Genomic DNA, 12791 nt, shown 5'->3' with positions numbered 1-12791 from the left:
ACTGAAAATACATCAACATCTCTCCTTCACTGAAAAGATTCTGGTTCAACATTGTCTCAATATAATAATGCCAAAGCTCAAATTCAGCATCTCATCATCCTGATTCAACCAGGAAAAAAAAACAAGTCCAATTCAAACCACACAACAGCTCTGATACAAGTCTAATGATTAAAAACATAATGTATTAAATGAGCAAAACATGGTAAATTAAGAGTAAATGTATCACTCTAGAAACGACTTTACTTTTTAAGGTGACATATAATCAGTGTTGGAAGGTTGCAGACTTCCAGCTAACCTGTAAAGATATGAAACATGGATTTGATAACTTGTACTAAAACTTTAAACTTCCCAAAAGAACTCAATACAGATTACCATCAAACTTTTAAAGTTCTTCAGTGTAAGCTTGAAATGTTTTGATTTAAATCTCAACCACCAAAACAAATCACAAGTATGTAGATGACAGCTGACTGCAGTGAAGGAAGAAATGTTCCAGGAAGCTCAAAACCAACATTCAGGTCGACTCCATGCTGAGTGATGAACAACTATCAACACGGCTGGATACTGTTCGGATTTGAACACGAGATCCTGAGCGACTTTTAAATGTCTTCATCTTATCTGACAACATGACCAACCACGGGGGGTTTCTTAGAGCTGTGACACTGCTTTGATTGACCAAAGAGAGGTGGTGCTAATGAAAACAAGAGAACCAATCAAAAACAAGGATCAAAATTTGAGCACACTGACGACTGAACGGAGACAGAAGATATTCCTGAGCAGTGAAAATACACAAAGCAACAGAATATATGTTTTCAATGTATAAACACTTTTACTGCAAAGAATACATTCATACACATCGTGTCTGTAAAGACAAACATTTTGAATATCAACTATTATCTAATTACATACTTTTTCCCAGTAACTAATTCCAATTATTCATTTTGTACTTTATGTGCATGTAAGAGTATTGTTTCCTCACACTGTATCATACGTGAAACAATGCATAGAATAAAGACACATCTGGATATAATTGTAAATTACATTATATTTCTGGTGTGTATATTATTATGGAGAGTAAGCAGCTGGAATTTGTTTTATAATCCACAATACTGCTGTATGTGGACTGTGAGGAGCTGCAGGAGTTTAAATCACTGGACTTGAGGCTGTTGTACGTTTCAGGTTGACTTGTGAACCTTCAGGCTGTGAAATGCTTCTGGGGTCAAACACGAGTTATAGCTGTGTGAAGACTGTCGTGGTGGAAACCTCCCGTCACTACAAGCTAACTTTAGTGCTTTTGCCTTAAACCAGGACATTTTTTTTGTCTTTCCACAGAGTAAATATCCCGACTATAAAACGATGTGCTCAGAGTCAGATCAGTTCAACACATTTCTGTTGCTTCCTGCGGGGACAGGAAACAAAACTATTTACTTTTCAGAGACAGTTTTGTGAAATCCCAGGATTTGGCTAAAAGCCCAGTCTTTAATGAAATAGGCTGTACGAGCCTCAGTGTGCAACTCCACTCCTGAAAGGTTGAAAGGTTGAATTATCCCCGTAAAAACGTTGATGCTTCAAGTACTTTCTGTAACTTCCTGATCTTCGAGTGCCCTTTTATTCTCTTACAAGAGACTTCTTTCTTTTAAAGAAAAGAAGTTGCATTTCCTCAAGCAGCAGTGACGTTGTTTCTGTATTTTACTTATTTTTCCATCTTGTAATTATTTGAATATTGCACTAAACCGCTCAGCTGCCACTTCAGGCCGTTGTTGGTTTGACTTCCTGAAACACCTCCTTCCTAAGGAGTGTTTCATAACACAGATTAATGCTGACCTTAACACTTTAACCATCAACAATAATCCAGAGCCCAAACAATACAGCCGGTTTTGGGAACGATACCCAAAAAATCTGATATTGATACGGTATACAAAGTAGCCGGTGTATCAATGTTATGAAGAGCAGGTCTGGAGGAGGAACAGGAAGTAGGAGGAGCCTGATTGGATAAGAGCCTATAAACAAGGTTGAGTTCAGGGCGAACACTGTGTGAAATGTGAGTTTGTTTGTTCTCAATACATTTATGTTTGCAGTATTTGATGCACTTCTGTTAAGTAATGATGAGTGTGTTAGTTCTCCTTAAGTTCTGTCAACAGATTTATTCTCCTTTTGTATTGTATTTACAATTTATTGTATTTACAATACATACAACTGAAAAATAATCTTCTGGCGTCTCCTCGTGCCCGACCGCACACCCATGGTGTGATCATCGTAGCTTTAAAATACACAAAGTGCCAAATTAATGTGGAATAACGCCAGAAGGGTCAACGGACTCCATCCATCCATCATCTTCCAGTTATCCGGGGTCGGGTCGTGGTGGCAGCAGGCCAAGCAAGCTGACCCAGACTTCTCTCCCCCGCAACATTTTCCAGTTCATCCTGGGGGATCCCGAGGCGTTCCCAGGCCAGCCGGGAGATATAATCCCTCCAGCGTGTCCTGGGTCTTCCCCGGAGTCTACACGGAGACAGCCCTGACGGAGGCCAACACCCACCGGAAACGAGTCTGACTTATTGGCGTGAATACAAACACAGCTCCTACTGCGGTTGTACAGAGACCGGATGGCCCATTGCAACGGGTCCGGCACCCCGTACTCCTGCAGCAACCCCCACAAAAACCCCCGGGGGACCCGGTTGAAAGCCTTCTCCAAGTCCACAAAACACATGTAGACTGGATGGTAAAACTCCCAGGACCCCTCCGGTAGTCTTGCGAGGGCAAAGATCTGGTCCATTGTTCCGCGACGAGGACAGAATCCACACTGCTCCTCTGGAATCTGAGGTTTGACCAACCTCCTGTCCAGCACGCTGACATAAGCTTTGCCCGGGAGGCTGAGTAGTGTGATACCCCGATAGTTGGAGCACACCCTCCGGTCCCCTTTTTTGAAAATGGGAACCACCACTCCGGTCTGCCAGTCCATGGGCACTGTTCCCGGCACCCAATGCGACATTGAAGAGGCGCGTCAGCCGAGACGGCCCAGCGACGTCCAGCGCCTTCAGCATCAACGGACTCGATGTCTGTAAACGTCTCACTACTTCACAGCATCTTTCCTAAAACAATGCTCGCACATCACAGTAGAAACCTGCAGGAACAAAGCCTCAGCAGCGCCAGTGTCTCACCGCGGTTATCAAGTGGGAACCTCCCTTCAGTCCATACTAACATTTACTCTACAATCAACACTTGGATATGTTTTGCAATCACGTTTCAAATGTGGTTATCAAACACTTTTGACCCTCGTGAATGGAGGTACGGTATTTTGTCCACTGATGTCGGTGCTTTAATAATCATGAAGAAACAAAAATTGTATGATTTCATAGATCGCCTGTATAAATATAGCTAAGATGCCGATATCATCCGGCTCTAAAATATTAATCTGAACATGTTGAACTTGTGTTCGGCAATAATCTGTCCTTTGATAAAAAAAAAAAAGGGGAACTCAAAAACAAACGTGTCATTTGTTGGAGTCGTTACTAAAGTGTGTTTAAATCCATTCAAGTAGCTAAACAGAACCATAAATTCATCCATCATCTTGTTTATTTATCCATCATGCTTTATCCTGTCGAATCATAAGGAGGTGATACGACACAGTGGACATGGTCCATTGGGATTTGGACACTTATTCACAATTTAGTCCAAAATATAGTGAACAACCTGAACACTGATTTATTAGTTCACTTGTACTCTGTCCTTCTGAGACAAGTCAAAATGTCTGCCATAAAAAATAAAAAAACATATTTAGAAAAACATTTCAACCATGCTGTCTTCAGCCTGTTGGAGAGGACAGCTGAACTTTGACAAATCAGTTCAATTCATTATCTGAACCGGATTGATGAGCAAACATATTCTGAGGATTTGATGAAAACTTTTTTCTGAAACTTTCAATGCTAATTTTTACAAAACGGATGTCCCCAAACCAAAGTAATGTTTTCAAACCGCTACATCATGATTTTAAAACCTTTCAAAACGTTCAGACCAATAAACAACTTCAAACACGGAAAAAGTCTCGAGTTTCAACCAAACTTCGTTTTCCAAAACATCAACATTCATGCTTCTCGTCTACCTACAAATTCAGAAAGTTGTTTTAATTTTCGTCCTAAAAACGTTTTTTTTTTAAAAGTTTTTCGGCACGTAAATGAATGTTTGACAGACGCAGGAACACGAGTTTCGTTGCCGGCCTGTCTTCAGACCTCCGGCCAGCAGGTGGCGCTGACACCGTGAGCTTGCGGCGCTTCTTCACACATCCAGTGTTCATCTTTCCATGGTGTCAACTCAAAGTTTGAGTGCAAATCATAAATGTTTCTGAGACTTTTACTGGCGCACGCTCGTGCATGTGCGCGTGTTCGAGCAGGTGAAGGAACGAGCTTTGATTTTTAATCTGACAACTCAAGACATCTGAAACGTGACTCCAACTACATACTTATTTTTTACTGCTTTCTGTCAGACATTAAAAAAAAAAAAGTATCATCAAATGGAAAAACTCAGGTAAAGTCCAAGTTGCTCAAAGTTGTCCTTAAGTACAATACTTGAGTAAAAATAGTTCTTTATTTTCCACCACCTGTCTTGACTGTGTGTGCTTCACTCTTCTGACCAGATGAGGGCGCTGCGCCTTCAGAGTGGAGATGGAATCACCTGAAATACAAGATTAAAAACTTAATGTGTTTAAATATCAAATCAAGTCAAATCAAAGTGACAAAACCAGTAGCTGGACATCTAAACCTGTAATAGTATATTATATAAGGTGTCTTTATTGCTTTACAAGCTGCGGTGATGCGAGACTCATTTTCTACCAATCAAGGCTGATCTTGTCCATCACAGTGATTCATGCAGGAGTCAGTGAGCCGGTGGATGTTGGGAGGGATCCAGAGTCCCCGACATCACGCGCTGCTGCCAGGACTCCTGCAAGTGTCTCTCGACGAGTGGGACGAAGGCTTTGGGAGATTTGTTAGGTGCTTTGTTGACGTGATTGTAACGGATGGAGAATCTCTTTAGAGACCTGGAAAATCTTTGGCAGCGAGCGTTCACTCCTGGCTGTCACGACTGTTTGTCACGGCTCTTTCAAAAAGAAATGCATGACAGATGTCTGCAGGCCTCGGTTGGCTCCAGGTGGCGCTGTGAAAGGGACGTGGGTTGGTGACGGGTTGTTTTCAGAGGCTGCCGGAGTTCAGAGACTCCCCGGATCATTTCTCAGATGAAGGTGCAGATGGTCTTTGACAGCAGGCTGAAAAACCAGATGAGAAATAACTCATAACTGGGTCTACAGGCTCTGCAACTTCCCCTCAAAACAGTGGTTCTCAACGGGTGGGTCGCAACCCCAAAAAGGGTCAAAGGGCCCATTTTGGGTGGGATGTGAATTTGTGAAAAAAAATAAGTAAATAAAAGTCAAACTTATTAAACTAATTTATGTTGCTGTACTTGTATTTTGTACCTGTATGTATATATTTCTTTGCTGTATATACGTCTATTTATGTCTGGTTTTTTGTTGTTGTTTTTTTGCACAGAGCTGAAGTTACAGCCGGAGTCAAATTCCTTGTATGTTAACAGACGTGGCCAAGAAAGCTGATTCTGATTCTGCAAGGACGTCGCTCCGTTATGAATCACGTACTTCTTCTTTTTACTTTCAGTACCCGCCGCGCCCTTAGAAAGTGGGAAATAATACCGTCATCAAAATGCACGTTTATCTTCGACCCTCTTGGTCATATCCATCGTGATCCGTTGCGCCACATTTGAATTAAAAGGAGAAAGGATGCGATTGTGAGCGAGAGCGACTTTTAATTTTTAACAAAAATGTCTTTTCTCTTTCTTCGTCCTTTAGCGAACAACCGTAGCAGTTGTTTGCTCGAGTGACTTTTTATTGCAGTATTTTAATTGCAGACCACTGGACAGCTGGTTATAAGCAGGTTGTTAGTTTCTCTTTGAATAATCTTTAATCGACACAAAACTTAAACTACAGGGAATACATATTTCCAAAAGTAACGTGCCCAGTAATGAAGGCTGTGACCTCATTAGGATTTTGCTTTAGTTTGACGGTGAGACCTGCACCGTCACCTCAGTCGGGTTCTACTTGAGCCATTAAATAATTCACTCTTATTGCAATATTTACCTCTTAACTTACATCATCATCGTGCAGCCTGAGTGACTTCCCGTTCCTCCATAATGGCCTTCACTGACGTGTCACTACCACCGACCGACCTGAAGGGGGCGCAGTGGGACAAACGATGATAATAATAATAAGAAGAGCAGCGGGAGATCGTGAGGCTGGACGGACAGATGTGGACTGGAGGAGATAAAGTCAGTAATGTCGTCATGTCCGGATGCTTCCAGATGTAGAGAAGCTGGTCTCTGTTCAGGATGCAAACTGCACCGCTCTTCTTCTGTCATCTCAGCGCAGCAGCAAACATGGAGGCTTCTGGGCTTCATCCTCCGAGCTACTAAATCACAGCTACACCCTGAATGGATGTTAAATGCTGAACATTTACATTTTGGATGTCTACATTTTAGTTTTCTCTTAAATAAACGGGACAATTTTACACAAGGACGTCAGCTGTTTAGTGTCTTTTGAGGCTCAAGATGCCACGTGGTAACCGGGACCGGACTAGAGCATCCGTCCATCAGGGTCGTACGTCCATCACAGGAGACGGAGCACCTGGAGAAAAAAAGACAACGCAGGCAAAGAGGGAACATGCAAACTGCACAGAAAGGCCCCAACTTTCTTTCTGAGGCAACAGTGCACCACCGTACCACCCCTGACCAGAATAAAATAAAAACAGCAAAAGAAAGCCTGCAAGACAAACTGGCAGGATGATCTCACAAAAAGTAGAGAGAGAAGAGCCCGACGGAGTTATCTGCCAATATCGGCCTGTCAGATACAAATATCTCTCTCTCTCTCTCTCTCTCTCTGTATATATATATTTTTTTTGTTTGTTTCTGTATCAGCGTATATGTTGGTCAATAGGACATATTTACACAATATAAGGCAGAAAAAGAGACTTGGGGGTTATAAATGGTTTGTTTTTGTCTTATTTTATATATATTTAGTTATTTCTATTCCAGTAAACTTTCCTTGTTTCAATGCGCTGATGTCAGTGTGGACAATAAACAAAAAACATCTTTATATTTACATTAATATGTAATATTGTCCAAATTTAGAAGACCTGCGAGGTCAAATGCTGAGCAGCTGCATCGTGGGAAATATACGAGATCTAGAGAGTAGAAATGAAGGCAAGTCAGAGTTGACAGGTTTAGTGACCCTTCAGGTCTCCCGAGGCTGCGTTACATACGAGGTGACGTACGAGCGGACTCCGGGACGCTCCGGGACGCGCCGGGACGCTCCGGGACGCTCCGGGACGCGCCGGGACGCGCCGGGACGCGCCGGTCCTCCGGGTGACTTCAGGGGATCCGCTGCCTCGAAGCATCTCACCGGCGCTGTGAAAAAAAAAGGTAGCGATGACTTCACTTTATGTTCACGTCTCTCTCACATCTGTAAAAGAGATCTCAGTGAGACTTCCTGAATAAATCAAACGTAACGAAGTAAAACCACATCAAGAGGTTGCGGCAGACTTTGAAAATCCAGCTGCCGCCACATTTAGCTCGCGCTGCCCGTGTTTGGTTTTCACGGATGCTATTTTCATGTACAGCTACAAAGAAAAAATATCTCCAAAAATGCACGATTCTGTCTTCTGGGGATCAAATGAACACGCAGTTTTTCTTCTTCTAATTTTCCACCATCCAAATGAAACCCGCCGCTTTTTGTCGGCACGACGACGTTTCCTCGGTCTCAGAAGTCGACGCGCAGCGTCACGTGAAATAAACGTTGGGCGGGAACATCCCAGCGCCTCCGTACCAACGACTCCACGCTGCATCCACCGCCTCCTCGACCGGACGGGGACCAGTAAATAAATCCACAGCAAACGTCTTACGAAGATTTAATGTACATTTATTCTTAACACGTGGAACATATAGTATAAAGATTTCATACTGAATAAATGATATTCATTAAGCCAAAAAAAAGGAAAAAAGAGGAATTTACATCAAGTTTTTAGCTACATCATCTGAAATACAAATATGCAGAATCCGCATCACTGGAAAAAAAAAAAAAAAACAAAATAAACAAAATTAAACTGGTTTCTTCATCAAGTTCTAGTTTGTCATTTATGAAGGAGCTCAAAATGGAAACCGTGATTTTTTTTTCTGTGAATATTCTCTACACCCGGACCGGAGAGACGAACTGAAAGTTGAAGTCGTTGTTTGTTGGGGATGGCGTTGGACAGCAGCTAAACACCCACCCCGGAGCGCGGTACGGGGTGGGGGGGGAGGGAGGGAGACGGGGGGGGGGGGTTAACGGTAAGGGGCGGGGCCTCAAGTAATCACATGGCGTACTTGATTGGGGGAGGGGGGGGGAACTCGTCAAAGATTAAAAATGGTGAAGAGCAACAGAAGTCGAGAAAAAAGAGCGAGAGAGAGAGAAGTGTTCATGTACAACATCGTATATACACTGCAGCTCGGACTGCATCTAGAGTTGAGGACCAGTCCTAAAGAGGTGACTTTTTAATATAAGGGTCAAGTCATACAATCAAGGGACAAAGAGAAGAGGTCGGGGTGTTGTAGGTTCACCATACTTTGGGGGGAAAGCCGTTTTTCTCTCTCGACATTAACTAAAACTGTTTAAAAACTACAGTTTGCTGCCAAGCCAGCGTATCTCAGTGTGAAACAGTATTATTACAGTATGTTTACAGTTTTTTAAGGTGTACAGTACAGAAAAAAGTCCTACAATCTACTGCACAGGCCTCCCATGACAGATGTCTGTTCACAGCCAATAGTGTGGTTCCTGTGGGGCTGAGTATATAGCATCCAGAGTTACAGCAATTATACCACACCACAGTCCGTGAGTCTATGTCGCCTCCAAACATGAACCATAATATTGTTTTAGTCTGCGCCGTCGCTTCCCCCCGCCGACCCCGCGAGGGGGAGCGAGCGCACGTATCCCCCAAACTCACTGTAAACGAGACAGCAACTTTGGTTACAGTTTTTTTTGTTTTTTTTTTTGTTTTTTTTTTCTCCGGAGATTTTTTTTTCTTTTCATTAAAAAACAAGTCCTTTTCCGCCGGGCAGCGCACTCTGTCCTATTCCTGGGTCCCAATCTGCTCTTCGTTAACGGCCAGAATCTTTCCGTTTCAGACGCTTTTTAAAATCCACAGCTACTTCATGATATTCCTTCCTTTAGTGAGAAGCAGGGGTAGAAAGACAGTGGAATCCGAGGTGATTTTGCATAAATAAAAAAACAAAACAAAAAACAAAGGACAGTCAGTTTTTGCTCTTTTCACTCACGCGCAACAGACACACACACATGCGCACGCACACACACACGCACAAAAAAAAAGGAGGTTGAGGGGGAACGGAAAGAGGCAGAGCTGAAACCTCCCCACGGCTGTCATGACTGGCCAATCAGAAACAGTACGTCACAGATTACTTGGGACACCAGAGAGTTCATAAGTGGGGACACCGAGATGTCCAGTAGCCGCGACTCGTACAACGTGAACTCCGAGTGGTTTTCTTCTACCTTCGCCAGGGCGTGCAGGGCGCGCGCCGCCCGCCGCATCATGTCCACGCTCGTGGGCTCAAACTGGGGCCCGCCCTGCATTTGTAGCAGGGAGCTCTGGCTCTGCTGGTACTGCGTGGCCGCTAAGCTGTCCTCCAGGAAGCCCAGTAGGTTCCCCACGCTGGCTTTCTGCACGGCGATGGCCCGCGCCGCCAGGCTGTCGCCCTGGGCCAAGTTAGCCAGCAGGACGACCGCCATTTCCCGGCACACGGCCACCTTGCGCTCGCCGACGAGGCGCACCAGCGAGCCGTAGAGCTTCTCCAGACGGCTGAAGGGCGGCGTTGCCAGAATGAGGTCGACATTGTTGTCCTGGATGCTGAGCTTGCTGAGGGTCTCGAGGACCAGTCTCTGGGGCGAAAGGGAGCTGTGCGGCCCCAGCGTGGGGAAGGGGTCCAGGGCCTCCGCCGAAGGGCACACGGCCCAGTGGAGCAGGCCGTCCAGCAGCGGCAGGCATATACTCTCCGGGTAGATAGAAAGGTCCAGCTGGCCCGAGATGTTGGCCAGAGTGACCAAGCAGTTCTCCCTCAACACCTCGAGGCAGTCCCACCACCACTCGTCTCTCTCGCAGCTCACGCCCTCGTCTTCCTCCTCCTCCTTCTCGTAGGTGACCGGCGCCTGTTTGCGTTCGGGGTGCCTGTGGTGGAGCAGCACCAGGCGGCCCAGCAGCAGCAGGAGGCCCGGGTGTTTCGACATCTCCAGGTCGTTGCCGGGGACGAAGGAGAGGCTCCGCACGATGTTGGAAACGCAGATGCAGCGCCGGGCTAGAGAGTCCTGCCAGTCCGACAGGGTGCTGAGCGGCGTCTCGTCCTTGCTGTGAGGCTCGTCTTCCAGGATCTTGATGTTGCGGCGGCTCTGGAGCTCCGGGTTGATGCTGAACAGGTACTTGCCGTTCTCCTTCTGCTCCTCAGCACATCCGCGAACCACTTCCTCTGTGACCGACCCCGGGCGGGCAGATAGTACATCGTCGATGGTGGCAGTGACTGGCGCGCCAATGGGAAGAGGAGGAGGCGGGGTCTTCTCCGCCGGAGACTTGTGAGGTTCAGAGGACTGGGCCGGCTGCTGTCGGGCCTTGTCCTCCCCGCCGGACTTGGATTTGTCTTGGTTTTCTGCGGCCGTCCCGATCGCCTGGACCTTCTTGCGGCTCTCGGTGGCTGCTGGCGGGCGTTTCCGCTGCTTGAGAAGCTCCATCCGGCTCTCGAAGTGGGTCTGGATGTGCTCAGTAGTGTCGCCACCACCGATGCTCCAGTGTATCAGGCCGCTGTCGAAGCTCTGCCGCTGCCCCAGCTTGGACAAGTGGTTCAACAGGAAGGGGTTCTTCTTCCGCACCACCTTGATGGGAAGTTTATCAAACTTGCTAGCCTGCTTGGGCTTTTCCGAGTGGAGGTTGGGGTCCTGGGAGGACCCTGAGGTAGAGCTATTGGCTTCCTTGGTAGAGGACTCCCTTTCCTTCTCCTCTTCCTCATCCTCTGAAGACTTATCTTTCTGGGAGCTCTCCTCCTCCACTTTCACCTGGACCAGCGAGGAGGTGTCGGCATTGGTCTTGGCTTCCTCTACCTCTTCGTCCTCTTCGTCCTCCTCGTCCGTGTCCATGTCCTCGCCCTCAGGAATGGGGATTTCGTCATCCGAGTCCTCCGCTGCGTTGGGGTCTATTAGGGTGCGCTGGCCGGGGTCTCCTACTTCGTACTCCTTCAAGATGCCGAAGATCTCAATGAGGCAGCGTCTGAAGTACTCCACCACCAGCTCCAAGAAACCAGGTAGCTGCGAAACCAAAGAGCAAATCACAGGATCAGCCCTGAACGCTCGACACCACGAGAGCGGACGAGTCAAGGAGCAAACGTGCTGACAGCAGTGGGTTGGTTGAACTCACCTGGCACAGGTTGAAAGTAGTAATGCTATTGTCGTCGTACAGTAAAATGTTAATGGTGTCCAAGGCCCAGGTGCTTTCAGCTAACAGGCCTGACTTTAGTGACATCATTACTCTCCAAGCCTCAGGAGTACCTGTGGAGACAAAGACAGAATAAATGGGAGCCAAAGTGATCAGGATCAGTTATTACCGCTATAAACAACAGGCAGAGCTTCACTGATCTCAAGCGGTGTTTGGAGTTTGTTTAAGTCTCAAGCGAGTGTCTGAAAAACGACTTTAAGCAGCTTTCTGAAAGCACGGTGAGAACAATCGAACAGCTGACCTGTCATCTGTCATCTGTCGATTGTCAGACTACAATTTATTGATCCGAGGACGAAGGTAAAAGTTTCGTACCGATGTCTTTGACGGTGAGCCGCCTGCGGGGTTTGAGGTGGGGTTGGGACGCCTCCAGGGAGCCCGGAGGGAAGGCCACATCTCGCCGGATCATGGGTTGCTGCACGGGGGCCTGGCCGATGTGGGAGGCGGGCACTGGAGGGCCCGCTTTCTGCACCTTGATGCCAGGATGCATGTAGGGCGACTTGCTGGGCGACGTCCTGCTTTCCATGGGACGCGGCATGGGCGCTGGGCTCGACACCTGAGGAATGTGGTTCTGGGAAGTCTGGTAGGTGGAGGGCAGGGGTCTGGTCATGGGCGGTCCGGACCCGGCGGGACCGAACGGCGGCTGCCGCTGGTTGACGTGTCCGGGCCACGGCCCCTCGTGGTTCATGCGCTGGTCTGATGGCATCATCTCCTCTGAGCGGTTCATGCCGTGGTAGCCGGGACCCTGGCCCGGTACAGGAGGTCCCTGTCGGTTGGGATAGTTGGGATAGCCCATCTCATTGCGGCCCTGCCACATTGGGCCCTGGGGGCCGTCGGGACCCGAAGGCATGGGGCTGGCCATCATCTGGGGAGGCATAGGAGACTGGGAATTGGGGCCGGCGGACGACGGCCCTCGCTCCCGTCCAAAAGGGAAGGGGAACTGGTTCTGTGGGCCTGGTGGTCTGCGGTCCCCTCCAGGGTACGCGTTGTACTGGTTATACATGTCCTGCTGGCCCTGGGGCCCCGAGGGCTGCGGTCCTGGCTGCTGCTGACCGCTGTAAGGAACGTTGTAAATCTCTCCCTCATGGCGCTTGGCTGGAGGACCGTACCCTCCCTCGACAGGACGCTTGTAGTTCTGAGGGCAGACAACATTCAGCTTCGTGTTAGCGACCGAGTATTTTCCTTCAGTAAGTTCAGGAACAGTTCAAGCGTCTGTTC

General features: G+C 47.2%; 1 protein-coding gene across 1 annotated transcript in view; it reads right to left on the bottom strand.

Annotated features, from left to right (window-relative positions):
* Positions 1-7953: 7953 nt before the first annotated feature.
* arid1ab (AT-rich interactive domain 1Ab) overlaps positions 7954-12791 on the bottom strand; it is a 57803-nt gene continuing 52965 nt past the window's right edge. Inside the window, 3 exon segments of the mRNA XM_069703370.1 lie at positions 7954-11389; positions 11499-11629; positions 11889-12708. Of these exon segments, the coding sequence (XP_069559471.1) occupies positions 9464-11389; positions 11499-11629; positions 11889-12708 (2877 nt within the window). The 3' untranslated portion in view covers positions 7954-9463.

Source organism: Brachyistius frenatus, unplaced genomic scaffold (assembly GCF_029030835.1).
Source record: "Brachyistius frenatus isolate BFR_SWC_R1_liver_20210118 unplaced genomic scaffold, ASM2903083v1 Contig_46, whole genome shotgun sequence".
Classification (NCBI taxonomy): Eukaryota; Metazoa; Chordata; class Actinopteri; family Embiotocidae; genus Brachyistius; species Brachyistius frenatus.
The sequence above is the reverse complement of the archived record's forward strand: the minus strand, read 5'-3'. Positions and strand labels throughout refer to the sequence as shown.